The sequence below is a fragment of the Gorilla gorilla genome, chromosome 8 (assembly GCF_029281585.2).
Source record: "Gorilla gorilla gorilla isolate KB3781 chromosome 8, NHGRI_mGorGor1-v2.1_pri, whole genome shotgun sequence".
Taxonomy (NCBI): domain Eukaryota; kingdom Metazoa; phylum Chordata; class Mammalia; order Primates; family Hominidae; genus Gorilla; species Gorilla gorilla.
This window is the reverse complement of record NC_073232.2, coordinates 9135874-9156975: the sequence shown is the minus strand read 5'-3', so window position 1 is coordinate 9156975 and position 21102 is coordinate 9135874. Positions and strand designations below refer to the sequence as shown.

Genomic DNA, 21102 nt, shown 5'->3' with positions numbered 1-21102 from the left:
CAGTGTTCCCATTATTTTTTCCTCTGATTAAGCTTGTGGTGAACTGCAAATTTACCTTATAAAAGTGCGTGGCTCAGACACAATCTTTCTAAAATTAACTTTCTCCTTTTGTTAGTATAAAATTATAAGTTGTCTTAAAAATTGTAAAAATATTTGATTAATGTTCATTAGTTGTTTTCAATACTATGTCTACTATTTAAGAAAATAATGGCTTCAATTTCTACTTATTTAAAAATCAAATCTCCATTCTAGATTTGTTAATATGTATCTTGAAAGTGTAAAAGTACTTACATTTGGGGTGAAAATATTAATAAATTTCCCACACTAAAATATGGCTGATCAGAAAGCAAGAGCACTTATAGCTTCATAGATACATAAGGAATTTATGTTCAAAGTATTTTCATTCAGCATTTGATCCCATTTTTCATTCTAAACATTATACGTGCATTCTCTTTACTGTTGGAATTTAAAAAGACTGTACTGCCTACATACCCAAAAGCATGAAAACTGTATCCAGAAACAAATTTCTCTAATTTCAACAGAGAGATTTCATCATGATTTTTTTTCTTTAACTATCTCAACAGAAAGTTCCAGTACAAATGGCTCAAACATAACCTACCCAGACCTAAGTCAACAGTGACATGCCAGTCTGTACCCAACTGATAAAGCTCCAGGTGGACTCCCAATGGTGAGTTTTTAAAAAGTACATGAGGCTTAACATTCCAAGTTAAAATTTAATTTTAAATGCTTTCTATAGACTCCTATGAGTCCATTTTTAAAGTCTTAACTTTCCTGTAAAACATGTATCATTCTGAGTATTTTAAGAAGGGCAGGAGCAAATAAATTTTAGGAATAGTTCCTACTAATGTGGAAGAACCACCAAACAGCTCTCTTGCTTAAGAACATGAGTCAGAGAATCAAGGGCTGCAAATTTGGGAGAGCTTTTTGGATTAGATGTAGAACCAAAGTATTTTGAAATTAGTAATGAAATTCTTCCACATAGATTCTTCTTTATTTCCTCATCTGCATTTTCTTGTGTTTCTACATCTTGTTAAGTGGGCTGATTTTGATTCACCCTACAATTTGTACATTAACATAAAATTTAAAACTTGTGATCCTTAAACAGAGAAAAATGCCACCTGAAACATTTGTAGGGGACGAGTCTTTTCCAGTTTTTAAAGACATACTGGAATAATATGTCACCTCTGTATTACCTTGACTTATTTACTTTGTCTTTTGTGACTTAATTTGATCCTTTTATTTCAAAGTGGGATGTACACCAAAGTTTGTTAATGATATAAAGAATAGTAATATAAAATTTTAATATTATCAAGCAATTGTAAAAATCCAAGACAAAACTCTTTGGAGGGAGTTCAGTGGAGCGGTATTCCATTTCAGCGGGCCAAGTATGGAAAAGAAAACATTTAGCTCACTGTAATTTTCCCATTTACTCACTTTCTCTGTAACTCACTTACTGTAAAAGCACATCATACAAAATTTAAAGCCCTAAATTCTATTTCCTAATGATAATTTTAGTCCAAATATGAAAACTGCATTTATCTGAATTTAAATAGGGGCAATAACATGAATCTACAACTCCTCTAAGTTATGAAATCAAAATTCATTTATGTAAGAAACATGCACATATTAAAGAGGAGGAAATAGGGGCCTACTTTCAAACCATGTCTCCAAATTCTTAACCTAAAAAGTGCCAATTATTTTGGGGAAAAAATCTACACTTTGTTTTGCTATAGAGTTTTTTAAAAAGCTATTCTGCTGACTTTTTATGAGGCATTAGAGCAAAAGCAACACCATCAGATATTATAGGCACTAATCTGTGCAGGGCAGTGTCTGCTATAGAATCTGCTGTGTATACTAGGGAGAGGAAGGGTGGGGAGTCAAGTAGTTATATGCTTCTTTGAGAACTCTCCAAGTCGTAACTCTGGCATAATGGGGAGACAAATGCCAGGCACTCTCAAGAGATCAGTATTTTATACCTAAAGATGCTTTGTTGGAGTGGTATAGGCATTTAGAACATGAATGTTCTAAAACTGCACTATCTAATATGGTAGCCACGAGCCCCATGTGGCAAACTGCAATCCAGTTCTTTGGTCTACAAGTCACATTCAAGGGCTCCACAGACACACAAGGTCAGTGGCTCACACTGCACAGCACAGAGACCCTTTCCACCACCAAAGAAGCTCTCGAACAGCCCTGCTCTACAAGGCAGTGTGCCACCCCAGCAGGCTGGCTGCCCAGGGGCTTCTTATGACAGACTGCCTTGCCCATGAATTACAGTATCATGATTTTCACCAGCAGGCTTGCAAGCCAGCAAGCATGGAGCACACGGACACATACGCAGGTCCAAGCACACGTCTGTCTCTAACCATGCCTTCAAAGTATAAAATGACTTTGTAATTTGGGAACTATATATATGAAAATGAAGCAAAATTAAAATGAGACAGCCAGTATGGTGGCACATGCCTGTAATCCCAGCACTTGGCAGGAGGGTCACTCGAACTCTGGAATTCAAGATCAGTCAGGGCAATACAGTGAGACCCTGTCTCCAGAAAAAAATTTAAAAATGAGCCACACATACTGGTGTGCACCTATAGTCCTAGCTACTCAGAAGCTGAGGCAGGAGGAGGCTGGCTTGAGCCCAGGAGGTTGAGGCTGCAGTGAGCCATGATTGTGCCACTGCACTCCAACCTGGGTGACAGAACAAGATCCTGCCTAAAAACAAACACACACAAAAAACAAAAAATGACAACAAAAAATTCATCTTATCAAACAGGCAACAAAAAATTGACAAATAGTTTCATGTGCTGTTGATGTACATGGGTATAATATTCTGAAGAACAAGTCAGTGATTTTTATCAAAAATTTAAACGTGTACACTATCCTTTAAACCTAAAAATCCCATGTTAATAAACTTATCCTACCAAAGGTGTTCAGACAGAATTACATAAATGTATATAATATTCTATCTTAAAAAAATGCAATGGACTATATTGTGTTTTAAAGGTATTTCTTTTTTGTAAACAAAATCTTAAAAGCAGTTTTCACAAAAGAGTATGATTTTCTTATTTTTTTTTCCTGGAAAATTCATGGCTATTTCAGGAAAATAAAATTCAAATAAAACAAAATATGAACTTCAGTTTCATGTAGAAATAAATAATAATGAGAAGACTCCTCCTCAGAAGTTGGAAATGGGGCATGATTTCCAGGATAGCATTTGCATATGTCACCTTTCACAGGTGTTTCCACACCAAACAGTGGAACTGATGAACACCTGCTACATGGGGAACTGGTCACATAAGTTACAGCGTGCCCTCTCAAATCATAACAGGTGCCAAAAAAACGTCATTCTGGGATACTGTCAAGTACATACACACTAGCCACATCCAGTAATTAATGTAAAGTCATGTGGATACAGATACAAACAAAATGACACACACACCAACACAGGAAGAAGTCTGTGAGAATATTACCTACTATGGAATACGGTTTCTGGGAATTTTTTCTCATCCTATTCTAAATTATTTGAATTTTTTATAGCAAATTTTAAAATCTCTTTTTGAAAACTTAATGAGAGAGATCTCAGTAAAAGTGTGAAACTGGACAGTATTTAAATCTTTCTCAAAGTAAAATCTAATCTGATATTAATAAGTTACTTTTCAATAATAATCTACTGCGTCTATAAAGCAAAAGTTTATTTTTTAGAAAGGCAGACATTCCAAAGAACTATTCTTAGGGTTATAAGATTCTAGAGATTTATTATGAAAAGTCACAATTATTTTTGAGAAAAATGCCTATTACTGTCCTGTTAAAATATTTCAGAAATAGATACATAAGATAAAGCTGCTTGAGCTGAATTAAATCTGGTAACACAGGTGACAGCTAGGAGACAGAACACCTGTTCTCAGTGACTTTTTCAACACTGTAAGGGAGAGAAAGGAATGTAAGAGTGAATAGTATTCCAATCACTGCAAACTCTTAGAAAAGGGCTTCTTTTCATTGTCAGTTTTAGGTAGTAATGGTTAGCTTCCATTTATTATTTTTACCGTATGGAATTTGGCTATGGCACCTTATCTTCAACATTCTTTATCAACATATCTAATCAATCCATATTTTTCCAAACATTTAAAAAAAAGAGTAGAAAGTTATTCTGATTCGGAACCACAGTTCTTGAGTTTCTGTCTATAGACTCTAGGTTCTCTTAGTCCATGATTACTTAAATCTGGTCACTCTCCTAAAAAACGGCTTTACTCAAAGTTTTGACACTATATTTAAAATTTAAAACAAATCAACCAATAACTTCACCTTAAAGATATGAAAAATTCCATTACAATTTCAAGATTATTATTACCCCTTCTCAAAGGAAAAGAACTGTTAGCACTTATCTTTTTCTTGAATACCATAAAACAATAGAATGGATCTAAAAGGAATAACTATTTCTTTGGAAAATTTAAAGCTCAAGATAAAACTCTCCCTCCTCACCCTAGAAAACAGGGTTTTTGAGCCTTAGCAGGGAGTAGCTCACATACCATAAAATGAATGAAAAATTCAAGATTTTTATTGACAGCATCATTTCAGTAAGCACAATTATATAGCAGTATAAAAATATCTAGACTGACAAAGGCAAAAAGGAAGGAAAAGAGAAGAAAAGAACAGAATAGGGTAATCATGTTTCTGTGTGAGCCAATACAGTGTAAAAATTTTTTAAATTTCATCTATTCAGTAAAGAGTAGAGGAAACACAGGCTGGGCACGATGGCTCACAACAGTAATCTCAGCACTTTGGGAGGCCCAGGTGGGCGGATCAGTTGAGGTCAGGAGTTCAAGACCAACCAGCCTGGCCAAACCAACATGACAAAACCCCGTCTCTACTAAAAATACAAAAATTAGCCAGGTGTGGTGGCACGCACCTGTAATCCCAGCTACTCAGGAGGCTGAGGCAGAAGAATCGCTTGAACCCAGGAAGTGGAGGTTGCAGTGAGCCGAGATCATGCCACTGCACTCCAGCCTGGATGACAGAGAGAGACTCCGTCTCAAAAAAAAAAAAAAAAAAGAGTAAAGGAAACACAAAATGGAATCAGACAACTTGATAGTGAATTCTGACAGAAGAAGTATTAAACATTTTCTTCAAGGGTATAATAATTGTTCAATTCCCATTCTTACCATAAGAAATACAAAATATCTACAAAGAAGTTTAACCTGTCCTCAGAAGTCCCAGTATTTTCGTTTAAGTTATTTACTATGAAAATAAGAATTAAATATTAAATACAAAAGAGCAATGGCTGTAGAGATACAGACATACCCAGAGCTGTATTTCCTAATTCCTGCATCCATATTAGGATCCCCATGTGACTAGTAACATTGCCTCTTTTTTTTTTTTTTGATCTCATTAATTTTCTACTTCCCCCAGGGTAAACTTCTATCAGAAAATGGAAGCTGTATATTTGCTTTTAAAATGTACAATCGAAATCCACAAGAGAATAAAATATGAATATTAATACAGCTCCTTTGCTCAAAATTGTGAAACTTAGAGTACCACTTACACTAATTTCTTACAGACATTCTTGTAGACCTCAAAGACGAGGTCTACATATTGAAAATTGATACTGATTTACTCAGACTTAGGGAACTGACATGACTTATTTGGCACCTAGGCATTTGAGTGGCAAGTCATCATTAGACATTTTTTAAAATGCTATCCCAACTGCCTGTTGTATGCCTAATGAATAAGTATAACGTATATGGCAAGGCTAAGTACACTTAGGCAATACAAAGCCGGTTAGAAGACTAGAACATATACTGTAGTTTGCTTATGATGCTAACAGGAAATTTTCAACTAATGCCAGAGAGGGAAAAAATTATGAAAAAATGTTTTTTGAAAAAGCAAAGAAATACTTAAATTACGCAAGTTATTATAAAGCATATTAACAAACTGGAAATCACGAGTAGTCTCAACAATGTGCATGGTTCCAAATAAGTATTTTAATAGTTAAGTATAAAATAATAGAGGTTGCAATCAAATAATTCCTTATTACCATCGATGCCGTATGTAATAAGTCACCACATATCACTCGTATACACACACATACCACATTCTGCAACTAACAATCACAGTATGTATATTCCTCAGTGGGATCAATGAATAAAAGTAATTGTGGAAAGCACCTATTTTACCTATGGGGCAATTTCATTTTACTTTAAAAAAATAATTAGAATTCTTCATACACAATGTCTCATCCCTCCACCCTCCAAATAAAATATAAGCAAAAAAAAAACAAAAAACAAACTCACGATATGACAAAAATAAAGGCAACATTACATGGATATAAAATGGGAAATAGATACAGAATGCCCCCAACAATGTGCCTTTTGCTAACTGTTTCCTGAATACCATAAATTGTACAGTTTATTACAAAGTAGCTATTGAACAGATGTTAGTAGGTTTCGTATTTCTGATGTCCAAAGGCCATCCATTAAAGTAGTCACATAAGCCAGAGGCAGGGAAGGGAAGGGAAGAGGATATATTTTTACGTTAAAACTTTCTAAAATCCACACCCTGAAATACGGTGTATGTGTTCTGTGATGTCCATTTATGAGTATCATCATTTCATTAGATAACCCCCACCCTCCAGTCCTTTATCCGTTCACCTGGCAAGACCACCTGGGATATCTTTTTGAAGCTATTATGAATTAATTCCAACCCTCTAACCAGCACAGGAAAGCTCATAGGTACTCACCCTGCAAACTGGGCACTGCCAGGGACTACTGCTGTCTCTAAGCCTGAACTCATCAGACAAACACTTGGAATGATACACACGAAAACACAGGTCACATATCAACACCTCTCCAGGCAAATGGCATTCAAAACAATACCAGTCATGATTTTCTGTTTCCCAGTCCTACAAAAAATACAAAATAGTTTTGTATGACATTTTGTCAATATCTGCAATGACTAAGAACAAAATTGAAACTAATGTCCATCAGAAATTAGGCATCATAAACAATTTAAAGACATTTACTGTGTTAAAACAAGAGGGAAAATACCTAGAAAGTTGCTGCTTGAAATTTTAAAATCTTTCCTAAAACAGTGGTAATATTCAGAAATATCTTAAGATAATCTGATAGCAAAACCAGTCCAAAATGAAGTATGTCCAAAGCCAACTCCAGTTCTAATGTTATCTTTCATTCTGAAATATAATCTAAGCAATAATTTCTTTAGTAAACTGAGAACCCCAAACCAACCTATAGCTTCGCATTTCAAATAAACAAACCTTTGTTTTGTTCTGCTTTAAATATATGTATATAACAGTCCTTGGCACACTGTGGGAACAGAGAGAATAGTGATAACTGGTGATGCTCACTATTCTTATCTTCTCATCTGTGGCACTGGATGTTTTATTGAAAACAACCATTAATCAGAATGTCCATGTTCTGATAGGATGTCAGATTTTCAGAGCTGTTGAATTTGGAAAAATAAATGGAAACTGTGAAACTAAAGGTTTAATCACATTATCCAAAGGAGATTACCACAGAAAACAAAAAAGGAAGTAGCCTTATTTCCTGACTGGGGCTATTCCTAGAAATAAAAGAACACAACTGTAGGTACACAGGCATTCTTCAACATGTTCTTATTTTTGACACCTTTTTTTTTTTGTACAGCTAATACCCTTTAAGTATACAAAGCAAGTGTTAGAAGTTCTCTTAATTTAGAATTCATTATTTATAAATATTACTCTTAGCTTTTCTTAAAATATATTTATGCTAAGAGTGATGGGTTAATTCTCAACTTTATTTGTAGATGTAGTAACCAAATGAACAAGGGTAAAGTCCACAGTTAGTATAAACAGGGCCACTTCCAGTAGGGACCCTGACATTCCAAATTTGGGTTCCACCATCGATTTTATTTATATAAATTGTTATCTATACGGTTTCCAAGGTGGAACAGCTTTACTGTTTTCTCTGATGTCAATACTCCCCCAATAAATGGGCTTTCATGTAGCACTCACTCCATAAGCAGCAAATTCTTTGGAAACTAGGTTCGAACGTGTTACTGCTTGACCATATCTGACTGCCAGATATGAAGGACTACCCAGTCCTTCAAAAGAGAAGAGGTACATGAATGTTCAAAAATTCATGTCTTCCAACCCACATCCAGAGTCATGGCTACAGTGCAGCAGTAAATCCTGCAAAAATGAAAACTTTCTGGTTTGCCTTTTATTAAGAAATTGGCAGTCTGTGTTGACCAAAGTAATAAAGAAAAAGACAATGACCATTTTTAGTTATTTGCTACAGATGTATACACTCTGCAAACTTCCTTTGGTACGGTAATTTCAGTTGGGCTGGAATCTTAAAATACTGATTTTTACATAAAACCCTGATTGCACATGGCACAAAATAATGTACTCCACAAAGTTGGGCACACTGGCATCACACAGACAACAATATATGTGTGTGGCGCTTGGCTGTATTAAAACAGTCACCCTTGGTGACTGTCACCTAGGAGCCATTTGAGATGGGCTCCTATGTAAGCTGCATTTTAGCTATTTCAATTTATCAATTATTATATTAAAAATCATTGACAAATTAGGTTTTGGTGGAAATAAGATATCTTATTCTACTTTTAATTAACAGTACTCTTTCCAAATTTAAGACGAAGTATTTCAGGATATTTTCTTCCTACTCATAGCTGTTTTAAAAACATCTTAAGGGATTCTGGTGGCTTATATTTGACTCAATATTAAAAAGAAATTGCCATCATTCATCACTTGAATTTTTCACATTAATTCATCTTCATGTGCTGGGCAAAATATTATAGTAGTTACTAGGTTAATTAACAAAAGGAAGCAAGAGTATAATTCCTGTGCATACCTCTGGCCTCTCCACATTACCTTTACCTCTTTGCATCCCTACCCTTTCCCCATCCACCCATGAAATGAAGATAAAAATGGATCTTTGATAGGGTGTTTAATTCTTGACCTAGTTTTTCACAACCAATTACAGAAATGAAAGTATAACTCAAATGAAGTAAAAGAGAAACATCTGGACACATTTATATGATGGCATATAACCAACTCTATTCTCAGAAAGTATGGGCTGGGGAAGCAGTGCTGTTGATTGTTTTAATCATGGCAATAGCTGTTCAGAGTATGCAAAACATGCAAAAGTCAAGTTCAAAGTTACTAGACTCTGAATCCAGGAAACATTTTCCTGAGGGATGAATCATACAGGCATGTTGATTATAGGACAGGTTGCCTACAATTTGTCTTTTGGTAAATAGAAATCCTTTACATAATGCTTTTGACTAGCATTCAAACATGTATGTCAAAGAACCTAAGTTTGCATTTTCACTGGATTCCCCCAGATGTCATCAGCTACTCTAGAGATAGCCTGAGTAACAGCATATGTGAAATGCCAATTCAAAACATGAAAGCTTTTAAATAGCAAACCTACTAGCACGAAATTCAAAACTAGAAGCCATGTAAAGATAGTATGGTTTTAACAAACAAATCTAGCAAGAGTTAACTAAGCTAGCCTAAGGTAAAAGAGGAAACTATAATACAAAAAATAAAGCAGAATTATAGTAAAATAACATAGTGCAAAATTAGTTCACCTTGTTTGGGGCTGCTGTCCTGGAGAAAGGCTGCATACTGTAGGCCTTTCAAAATAAAAACAAAATAATCTTGGTCTCGCTACTTAACTTTGCTAAATGTCAGGCAATACACAGGGCTAAAGGGATTTCACACAGGGCCAAACTGTTTATTATTTCCTATATGACTTATACTATTTTACAGATGATATTAACTGGTAATCTATCAATGTGCTAATCAATAACGAAAAGACAGAAGCATGCAAACATAAGAGTCATTACTAGTTGTAGAGGAAACGTTTCAACTAACAAACACAAAAGCTACAAATGGACATAGAGAAAATCTCCCCCCAATGTACCGTGAAAACTATAATGATATTAGAAAAATATTTTGCTAATAAATAAATTCACTGCCATTATAAACTTGCATAAGACATGAATGTATGTCTTATTGATTTAAAACTGGTTCACATTGGATTCTCTAAAAATCGGAAATGATGAATGTGAGTGTGGTCAACTCAATACCTCACCATAACATGAAATTTATACAGGCTGTCCTCAGAATCTAGTAGAAAAATTCCACCTCTAGCAGCAGCCTATTGATCTAAGTCTCTGTCATTCACATAGCATTTGGTTAAGACTCTGGAGCTCGATTGATTCAAATCCTGGCCCTGGCATTCGCAGCTGTATAATCTCAGGCAGAATGCTTAGCTTCTCTATGTGTCATTTTCTACCTATATAATGAACAAAATGATAGTACCCAGTCTACACGGTTTTTCTATGAATCAAATGAGTTAATACGCAGACAGTCCTTACGGGAGTGCCTGGCACAATGTGAGCACCCAGGAAATGTTCTTATTATTATCTACTCAGTGCACAGAACAGGAACTGACCAAGTCACGAAATGATAGAACATGCTTATAATTATATATGTGTGCACATTTCTTTGCTAGGCATTTTAAAATTCATTATCACATCTGTATTTCACAACAATTTTTTTTTTTTTTTTTTTGAGACAGAATCTCGCCAGGCTGGAGTGCAACGGCGAAATCTCGGCTCACTGCAACCTCCGCCTCCCAGGTTCCCGAGTAGCTGGAATTACAGGCGTGCACCACCATACCCAGCTAATTTTTTGTGTTTTTAGTAGAGACAGGATTTCACCATGTTACCCAGGCTGATCTCAAACTCCTGAGCTTGGGCAATCTGCCCAAAGTGCTAGGATTACAGGTGTGAGCTACTGCACCCAGCCCACAATGCTTCTATATGCTAGATAGAGCAAGAAATATTAACTCTGATTTAGAGACCAAACCGAAGCACAGAAAGAGAGTTGCTCAGTCAAGTCAAAAGGGAGATATGTGGAAGAACTGTTTGAATAAAGTGTTCTAAAGTATAATCCACCCTCATCAATAATCCAAAAGCAATTTTTAATTTACTCTTTCTACTTAATGAGTAGATAAATATTACACAACCAAGTATGTGTGTTTGAGATAGCATTTTAATGTAGATGCAATGTAAAAATAATTGTCTACAATTCTAGGTTTAGCTTAATTAACAAATTCTGTTAATCATTAGGAGATAATAATCCGGTTACATATTTCCAGTAATTTTAAATATTACTTATATTTAAAATAAAAATATTACAACATTGCTCAGTGCAACAGAATTCAGACAGAAGGAAAAAGAAAAAACAAAGAAACATATACACACACAATCATAATAAACTTAAAAGAGTATATAACAAGACAGCATGACCCAAAAAATCCTATTGAATAAGAAGGAAAGTATTTTACCAAAGCAAGAATAACATCTAAGTATATTATAGTTTAAATGCACACAGAACCACAGTATAAATGATTTCTAATAATCACCGATACTTTACTTGTCAAATGATTGTGTTTTTGTAACTAAGATAGGGCATAGACATTTGGAAGAAATATGTGGTTCTGCAGTAAGTAACATAAATAGAGTAAGTTGTATTTCACACCCCATAAACATATACACCTATCCATAAAAATTAAAAATTAACAAAAGGTATATTTCATATTAAATAAATCAACAGTATCCAAGGGGCATCAAATTTTGCACTAAGGGCACTTAAAACATATGATTGATTAATTTATGACAACTATTATAACTATAATTTTATCAAGAAAAAGACAAAGACCTAAAACTTTAAAAAGAAATTCTCACTGTAATATGCCATATATATATAAAAGGGTTGTGGGGGTTGGGGAGTCAGGCTCAGTTTGAATTTAGCCTCACTTAATATTTTCCTCAAGAACAATGCAAGGGAGCCCCTACTTGCCATGGCTGCTTACGGTGGTAGTTCTGAAGAATAAAGCCATCAATTCCAATCCTATCTCCTATCTAAAAGATGTGAGCTAAGCTAAATTTCAAGAGAAATATAACCCAAAACTTTTTTTAGACTGGGCATTTTGAGGTGGGAGGAACAGATGATGACAGAAAAGAAGTGTCTATCTTGCCCCTCTGTAAATTAAGATTTAAGTTTGTTTATCCCCAATAGGTTAATCTCTTTAAGAAGCCAGAAGATATATATTTTCATTAATTATGCTGTTTTAATATGTGTCAAAAGCCTTAAATGAGAAAAAGCAAAAGACACAGAATTCTACCTTTTCATTTAAAAAGATATAGGCATGGTGGCTCATGCCTGCAATTCCAGCACTTTGGGTCACTGAGGCAGAAGGATCACTTGAAGCCAGGAGTTCAAGACCATCCTAGGCAACATAGCAAGACCCTGTCTCTACAAAAAATGAAAAAATTAGCTGGGTGTGCTAGTGCAAGCCTGTAGTCCCAGCTACTTCGGAGGCTGAGGCAGGGGGATTGCTTGAGGCCAGGAGGTCAAGGCTGTAGTGAACCATGATTGCGCTACTGTACTCCAGCCTGGGTGACAAAGGGAGACCCTGTCTCAAAAAAAAAAAAAAAAAAAACTAAGATGCCCCCTAGGCCTATTTAAAAGTAGTATAATATCATGTGTGCAGTCGCTCTTGAGTCACAAGCAGCAAAACATACCGGTAGAAGGACTTTAACCAAAAGTATCCACTGTGGTTCCTAAACTCATACATTACTTTCGTCCTGGCATTAACCATGGCAAGGAAATGAGGCTGTGAGACCAAACCTGGTAGGTAAGTAAAGGGAGAAGTAGTTTTACAGCAAACATCACTTTCTAATATTTTAAGTCATCCTCAACACTCTTGACTAAATTATTAAATGTGAGATCAAAAGTATCTGTCAAATAATATTCTAGCTTTGTGCCGAGGGCTGTCAATAAAGTTGGAAGTCACCAGATTAACACTAACCGCCTCAATTGCAAACGACATTTGATATGCTTTATCTGCAAATGATCCATCATTTAAGGTGACCTGCCTTACTGTATTACATTAAAGACTTTGTTAAGACCTTCTCATCTTTAGTGAGTATCTTATTGCTTAAGAGTATAACTCGTAAGATATTAACTTATATTTATCACAGAGAGCTACTAAATACCAAATGTAACTTAGCCCAGCAAATGGTAAAATTCTGTCCAAGAAATACACTTCTCACATTTTAAGAATAAAGGTGGTGAAATACTGTGAAGAAATAAGGGTTTAGTGCAGCCATCCACGTGTCTTGCTCTAGAGCAAGCAGATGAAGCAACGTATGAGCCTACAAGGACATAGAGCATTTCTTTTAAAAAATCAAAAGAAAAGTCTTGAAATAACAAAACATTGAATGACCAGATATCACAAAATTTCACTCAGTGGCCTGGTCTTGCGGTCTTTTTCCAATATAATTTTAAAAGCTTATGAAAATACCTTTAAATGAATTATGTGGACCCTATGAGTAAATGGTAATGACAGACCAATCTGGAAGTGTGAGATGGCCGTAGAGTGTAGAAACTAGTTGGCACACACCATTTCTTATGCATTTACTTTCTTAAGATACAAGTCTTGCTACGCTGCCCAGGCTAGACTCAAACTCCTGGGTTCAAGCAATCCTCCTGCCACAGCCTCCCAAGTAGCGGTGACTACAGGTGTGTGCCATCACACCTGGTTCCTCAGTACACATACTTCTGTTTGCTTGACTAATATTTGAGCAAACCATTTAAAATTGGGAGTGGCCTTACTTTAAATAATTACTTTTTTCATTCTACCATTTCATATGGTCATATTTAAAACATTACCACAAAGATGCTTATCTATTACCTAATTTTACCACAGTTTCTCCAAATGAATGATCACTTATGGGATCATTAGGGCTGCAAACGGTGGCTGAGATCAGCATCCCAAAATGCCTAAAATAACTGCAGTCTAAAAGAAGGAATCTCAGCACCATGAGGTCACTATCTTGGCCTTAAAATATATAGGCTTCCACTTGGATTATTTATAACTATATCCTGACATATTATATAGTTAGGCTTTTGTTACATGATTGCTAGATTTCATAAAAGTAATCTTGTTCAATATATGCATATTTCTCAATTGCTTCAAATTTTTAAAAATAAGCATTGAAAAAAAGTAGCAGAGGTGAAATAAAAATGTAACACGAACAAACTCTTTTAAATTCCATCAGTAATAGGCAGCATAGAGAAAACTGCACTTTTGTCTACTTTCTCTTTATCAACAGAATTGTGGAATTGAAGACAGGAGTCCAGACTCTTTGCTGATACAAAGTATCTCAGGAGATATAACTTGTGGGACTTATCAAGATAAATACACCTTTTTCCCACCTGAGTTTACAGCAATTTTTAGAGATAACAGAAGGAAAAAAAAGCGCTTTACCACCCATTTTAAAAATAACAGAACTGCCTAAGTAAAGAATATTTGTAACTTTGACTTAAATGTTTAAAAATAGATAACCAAAAACATCCTATGCCTTCCCTTCCTAAGGCCATATACATCTACTTGTCATGTTCCTTTCATGATGGATAAATTACAACATACATCTTTCAGTTTAAAAAGTCAAGTTTTTAGAGACATCAAAGTGATTCATCCTATATACAAGGTGGTAAAACTATAAAGCAAGGGCCCCAGACTCAAATGCTGGCATGCAGGACAATCATTAGCCCACAGAACACCATGTGCAAACTAGAAAAGGTGGCCCTTCCATAAGACACTCTTGTTGTTGTATGTTCATTTATTAGAATAAATGCACTGGTGACTGTTGAATAAATAGGCAAATATACAATGTCTGTGATGTGGATGGGGCTTCCTAAATTGTACAGTTCACATCTGGCACCCCCATATGCAATGGCCTCCACGCACTGGCCATACATTAAAAAGTACACAAAGCTGTAGTGGGAAACAATTATATGTCCTCCTCCTAGAGTGTTATCAGGGCATGAAAACTGTGGCACATGGACAGCCGCTGAGTAGCCAGGTGGGACCCCAGCCAAGGTAACAAAATACACATATAATTTGTCTCATTCTTTTAGAGTTACACTTTAAATAAAGATCCAGTGTTCTAATGGAAAACCTCTTTACAAGTCTTGTGTTTGAGAATACATGTTGAAAAGTAAAAAGACCCTGATTAGAATTTTTGCTTGTATAATTAGTAAGAAACTAATGTGCTTTTACTATATTATATACAGGCGTTTTTTGTTGTAAGCATATTTATTCATTGGTCAAAAACTTGCTTTGAGTACCTGGTTATATACTTTATGTAGATAATCTCATTTAATCTTTCAAACAATCAAATGAAATAGATATTAATATGCCCATATGACAGCTGAGGGCTGAGGATCAGAGGCTAAGAAATTTCCTCAAGGTTGCATAACTAAATAAAGGCTTGAATTGGATCTGAAACCCGTTTATTTGTGACATATGAGATCTTACTTCTTTCTAATAAACTACATTACCTCTGAATTTTAAATATTTACATATTTTATAAACCAGGCACAATTTTGATATATTCAGTTGTGCTTATATTATACAGCCATATTTAGAATGAAAATGTTTGCAAGAAAGAACGAATCAGAATTAAACCTGTATACTATATGTTTGGTTTACATATAATATTTCATCTAGACAGAAGAAAAAAGGATGGTTCTATAAATATATGCAAGAACAACATATAAAAATAAAAATTAGAACATAGGACCTAATATACTGGTAAAAATATAATGTGCTCATTAACGACTTATTGAATTAAACTAAACAAAAAAACTTCAACTTGAGGAAGAAAGCATATAGAAAAGTACCAATCTAAACAGTAAAGAGAAATAAAATCGCTTTTATGAAAAAATGTACACATGATCCACAAACCAAAATGCTATAGATTAAGTTGCACTTACTGTTAGTTAATTACTATACAAATCTTGGATATTATCACTATAGTCTTCTATACTGTCTATAAATTCCTAAGTGTTTTAAGATTAGAAATTTTACATTATCTGGATTATTCTGAGTATATAATAAGGTATCAACAATTAATGGCCTTCCTTTAAATACCTGAGGCAATAGATTGATACCACTTGACATTACTTTTATTATGTCTTGGCACCCTAAGTTTCTTCACTGGCAGCAAAGCTTTACTTTTCTGTAAGGCAACTCAATAGAAAAATTCTTCTTATATAAAGATTTCCACTTAACTTTTCAAGAATACTTCCAGCGCACAAATGAAATTACACCAGTAAAAGTAAAGATTTTTTCTTCCATGTTTTCTGTTGCTGGAAAATGTGAATGTTCTTTCCTGAAGCTTTGAAGGTGCAGATTAAATTGACAAAAACAAAGTTAAAAAAGTGGACAGCTTTTCTAAGTTTATACCTTATCATAGCTATTGCTATAAACCACCTCCCCACAGGCACTTCCTAGTTAGTTTACTGCTCTCAGGCTTCACAGGTTAGTATGTTTGCTGGCTCATCTGCTGTAGAGCCAGAAAAGAAAATAAACTCAAACTTTTTGGAAAATTTTTCCACAAAGAACCAATTATAAGATTCTATGTCATTTTTATAATTTTAGATTTTAGAGAATTTATGATAAAACACTCTCAAAGTATTCAATTACTAAATCTATCCCTTTCACAAACTAAATCTATAGAAAGAGATAGATTTTTGAAAGGAATATGTCTATCTATATCTATAGATAGATTTTTTTTTTCTTTTTCAGAGACAGGGTCTTGCTCTGTCGCCCAGGCTACAGTACAGTAGCGGCATGACCATAGCTCATTGCAGCCCTAAACTCCTGGGCTCAAGTGATCCTCCTACCTCAGCCTCCTGGGTATCTGGTACTACAGGCATGTGCCACCACACCCAGCTAATTTTTTATTTTTTTGTAGAGATGGGGTTGTGTATTTTATTTTTTTTGTAGAGATGGGGGCTATGTTGCCCAGGCTAGTGTTGAACTCCTGGGCTCAAGTGATCCTCCTCCTTTAGCCTTCCAAAGTGCTAGGACTACAGGCATGAGCCACCACACCTGGCCACATCTGTTACATTTGAAACCTATCATCTTAAATGATGTTCCCTTGTAAAAATTAAGACATTTTAAATCAAGGTATTAGAAATAGCAAAATAAAATAAGGTAGGAAGATAGAAATATTACACATGAAATCAATCTTTACGTAAGAAAAAAATGTACTTCGATATGTCCTCTGAGTTTAAAGGTACATAATGAAAGGAAACAGAAGAAGATTAAAATATCAACATTTAAAAGAGGAGTCAAAGTGAGAACTAGGTAAAAACGTAAAGAGAATTAATGTTCTGTCTTTCCTATTTGATTTCTGTTCCAGTACACAAAACTTGCAATTGTCATTAGTCAACGTAGGCACTGGCCAGGAGAACTTAGCATTTGGAACCTTTGTACTCTGCCACAAAATTCCTACTGAAGCCTGCCTTTGTGCTGTGATACCATCCTACCTGAACTGAGACTGTTTCCCTAGGAAGACGGTTCATCCCCTTCTATCTGTCTAGATGGCATCATCTGGCATGGAAACATTTTTTGCTAATATTTATCGAAGAAAACACTTAGGAATGCCATGAAGTGTGGGTACATCAAAAGAGCTTTGGTTTGCTTTCTTTTTTAGATTCAAGGTAATATATAGAGAAGCAGGATCTTTGTAAAAGTGAGTCATCTCCTAAATAATTAGTAAGGAAAGTATCCATACTACCAATGTAGAGCCTTAACGTTGATAAAAATGTTCAAATGAAATATTAAACTTCTGAAAATGATTTTCTATAGGTTGTATCTAAATAATGTTTAAAAGCTAAAAGTTCACATCTCTATGTTTATCAAATAAAATGTACTTACAATCTCATCTCCTGGCAACCAATATCCTTCTTGTTCAATACCAGCTTTTGAACCTTTGCAGCCCACTGTTAGAGTTTCGACAATAAGACCATCTTTCACAGCTAAGCTCAGCTGACGGGTGGTCTCTTTAGGGTGCATACCGTGGACTCGAGACATATACCTGAACACAGAGGAAAAACAAATTTAAAAATCTTTCAGTACTGAAAACTAAAAATGAATGAAAATAAGAAAATGGAGGTAATTTCTTTCATTATGACTTGTATTTATGAGAGTCCTGTTGAGATAAAGAACAAGATAAAGAACGAACACGATAAACAGAAAAGAAAGGAAAAGTCTTCAATACACAACTCTTCCAATTATCATGCTATTTTAAACTCAAATTCTCTTCTGTAATGATTAGACCAAGATATGTTCAAAATAGTCCCAAATCAGCAAATATAAATCACTTAAGAGATTGTAGTCAAACATCCCATTTAGTTTTAGCCTCCAGAGGGAGCAATTACCACTAACTTCTACTCTACAGATTCTACATTTAGAATTTTATAATCTCCAACCATAGGACCTTAGAATTACAAACATATTTTGTAATACTTTTACCTAAAACTTAGGAAATGACACCAGAGAACATTTAGAAATTACATGAGTGCTTGTCAACATATAAGGAAAGCATGGACGCATGTTGTGATCAGTCAGGCAAAAACGTGATTTTCAGTGAAATATACTTTGAGTCACTGAAGCACGCAAACATTCCCTGATTTACCGTTACAAGGTATTTTTTTAAAACAAAAAAGTGAAATATATCCAACACACCCTGGATCACTGAGAATAATATTGCAGATTCCCTTGTATTCACCAACTACATTCAACTCATGTTAATATTTGGCATATTTGCTTTGTATCTTTTTTGTTTAATAAAGAAATAAATGTTATAAAGTTGGATTTTTGCCATTTTCCACTCTCCTCCAAACAAATCTCAACACTGATCTCTCTCTCTCTCTCTCTCTATATATATACACATATACATATATATATATACACATATACATATATATATATACACACACACACACACACATCAATGTCAATGTATCTACCTGTATCTCCAGTTAACTACTAAACTTCAAAGAGATCTTTGGATATCCAGATAAAAAACATAGTGTGAGCTAAATCAGACTGGCCTCAGACTTCTCCAGAGAAACATTCCATGCTAGAAGTCAGGGGAGTAATGCCTCATAAGTCCTCAAGGAAATAAAGGTGACAAAACCAGCGTGTTTGGACTAGCTCCCACCTTCTTCCTTCTCCATCTCATTGTTACAGACGTTGCCACTGTCAGGGCTAACATTCTGTTCTCTGATCATAATTCCCACCTCTCTTTCTGTCTTAGTCCTTCTGTTAACTGCATTGACAGAACAAGCAATATTGAAGGGGAAAATGTGCTAATGTCCTCGACGCCCACAGTGCAGTCATGAACAACTATCTCAGGGACTGAGTGCACTATCCGAATATATAAACATCACCCTTAAAACAAAAAACATTTTTTCATGTGTCTTTTGGCTGCATAAATATCTTCTTTTGAGAAGTGTCGGTTCATGTCCTTTGCCCACTTTTTGATGGGGTTATTTGTTTTTTTCTTGTAAATTTGTTTGAGTTCATTGTAGATTCTGGATATTAGCCCTTTGTCAGATGAGTAGGTTGCGAAAATTTTCTCCCATTTTGTAGGTTGCCTGTTCACTCTGATGGCAGTTTCTTTTGCTGTGCAGAAGCTCTTTAGTTTAATTAGATCCCATTTGTCTATTTTGGCTTTTGTTGCCATTGCTTTTGGTGTTTTAGACATGAAGTCCTTGCCCATGCCTATGTCCTGAATGGTAATGCCTAGGTTTTCTTCTAGGGTTTTTATGGTTTTAGGTCTAACATGTAAGTCTTTAATCCATCTTGAATTAATTTTTGTATAAGGTGTAAGGAAGGGACCCAGTTTCAGCTTTCTACATATGGCTAGCCAGTTTTCCCAGCACCATTTATTAAATAGGGAATCCTTTCCCCATTGCTTGTTTTTCTCAGGTTTGTCAAAGATCAGATAGTTGTAGATATGCAGCGTTATTTCTGAGGGCTCTGTTTTGGTACCAGTACCATGCTGTTTTGGTTACTGTAGCCTTGTGGTATAGTTTGAAGTCAGGTAGCGTGATGCCTCTGGCTTTGTTATTTTGGCTTAGGATTGACTTGGTGATGCGGGCTCTTTTTTGGTTCCATATGAACTTTAAAGTAGTTTTTTCCAATTCTGTGAAGAAAGTCATTGGTAGCTTGATGGGGATGGCATTGAATCTATAAATTACCTTGGGCAGTATGGCCATTTTTACGATATTGATTCTTCCTACCCATGAGCATGGAATGTTCTTCCATTTCTTTGTATCCTCTTTTATTTCATTGAGCAGTGGTTTGTAGTTCTCCTTGAAGAGGTCCTTCACATCCCTTGCCATCAGAGAAATGCAAATCAAAACCACAATGAGATACCATCTCACACCAGTTAGAATGGCAATCATTAAAAAGTCAGGAAACAACAGGTGCTGGAGAGGATGTGGAGAAATAGGAACACTTTTACACTGTTGCTGGGACTGTAAACTAGTTCAACCATTGTGGAAGTCAGTGTGGTGATTCCTCAGGGATCTAGAACTAGAAATACCATTTGACCCAGCCATCCCATTACTGGGTATATACCCAAAGGACTATAAATCATGCTGCTATAAAGACACATGCACACGTATGTATATTGCGGCATTATTCACAATAGCAAAGACTTGGAACCAACCCAAATGTCCATGAATGATAGACTGGATTAAGAAAATGTGGCACATATACACCATGGAATACTATGCAGCCATAAAAAATGATGAGTACATGTCCTTTGTAGGGACATGGATGAAATTGGAAATCATCATTCTCAGTAAACTATTGCAAGGACAAAAAACCAAACACTGCATGTTCTCACTCATAGATGGGAACTGAACAATGAGATCACACGGACACAGGAAGGGGAACATCACACTCTGGGGACTGTTGTGGGGTCGGGGGAGTGGGGAGGCATAGCATTAGGAGATATACCTAATGCTAAATGATGAGTTAATGGGTGCAGCACACCAGCATGGCACATGTATACATATGTAACTAACCTGCACATTGTGCACATGTACCCTAAAACTTAAAGTATAATAATAATAAAAAATAAAAATAAAAAAATAAAAAATAAAACATTTCTAAGCTATCT

The 21102-nt window shown here is 35.3% G+C and overlaps 1 protein-coding gene across 22 annotated transcripts in view; it reads right to left on the bottom strand.

The window, feature by feature from the left end:
* Positions 1–21102, bottom strand: part of ZMYND11 (zinc finger MYND-type containing 11) — a 119937-nt gene that overhangs the window by 26056 nt on the left and 72779 nt on the right. For 8 of the 22 annotated variants that reach the window (XM_004048971.4, XM_019035281.4, XM_031015348.3 and 5 more), the window contains 2 exons: positions 17844–18003; positions 6755–6916 (listed from right to left, as the gene is read on the bottom strand). In XM_004048971.4, coding sequence (XP_004049019.1) covers positions 6755–6916; positions 17844–18003 — 322 coding nt within the window. Of the gene's footprint in view, positions 1–6754; positions 6917–9627; positions 9673–17843; positions 18004–21102 lie in introns of all 22 variants that reach the window. The other 14 variants (XM_019035285.4, XM_019035284.3, XM_055353735.2 and 11 more) reach the window with 2 other exon arrangements.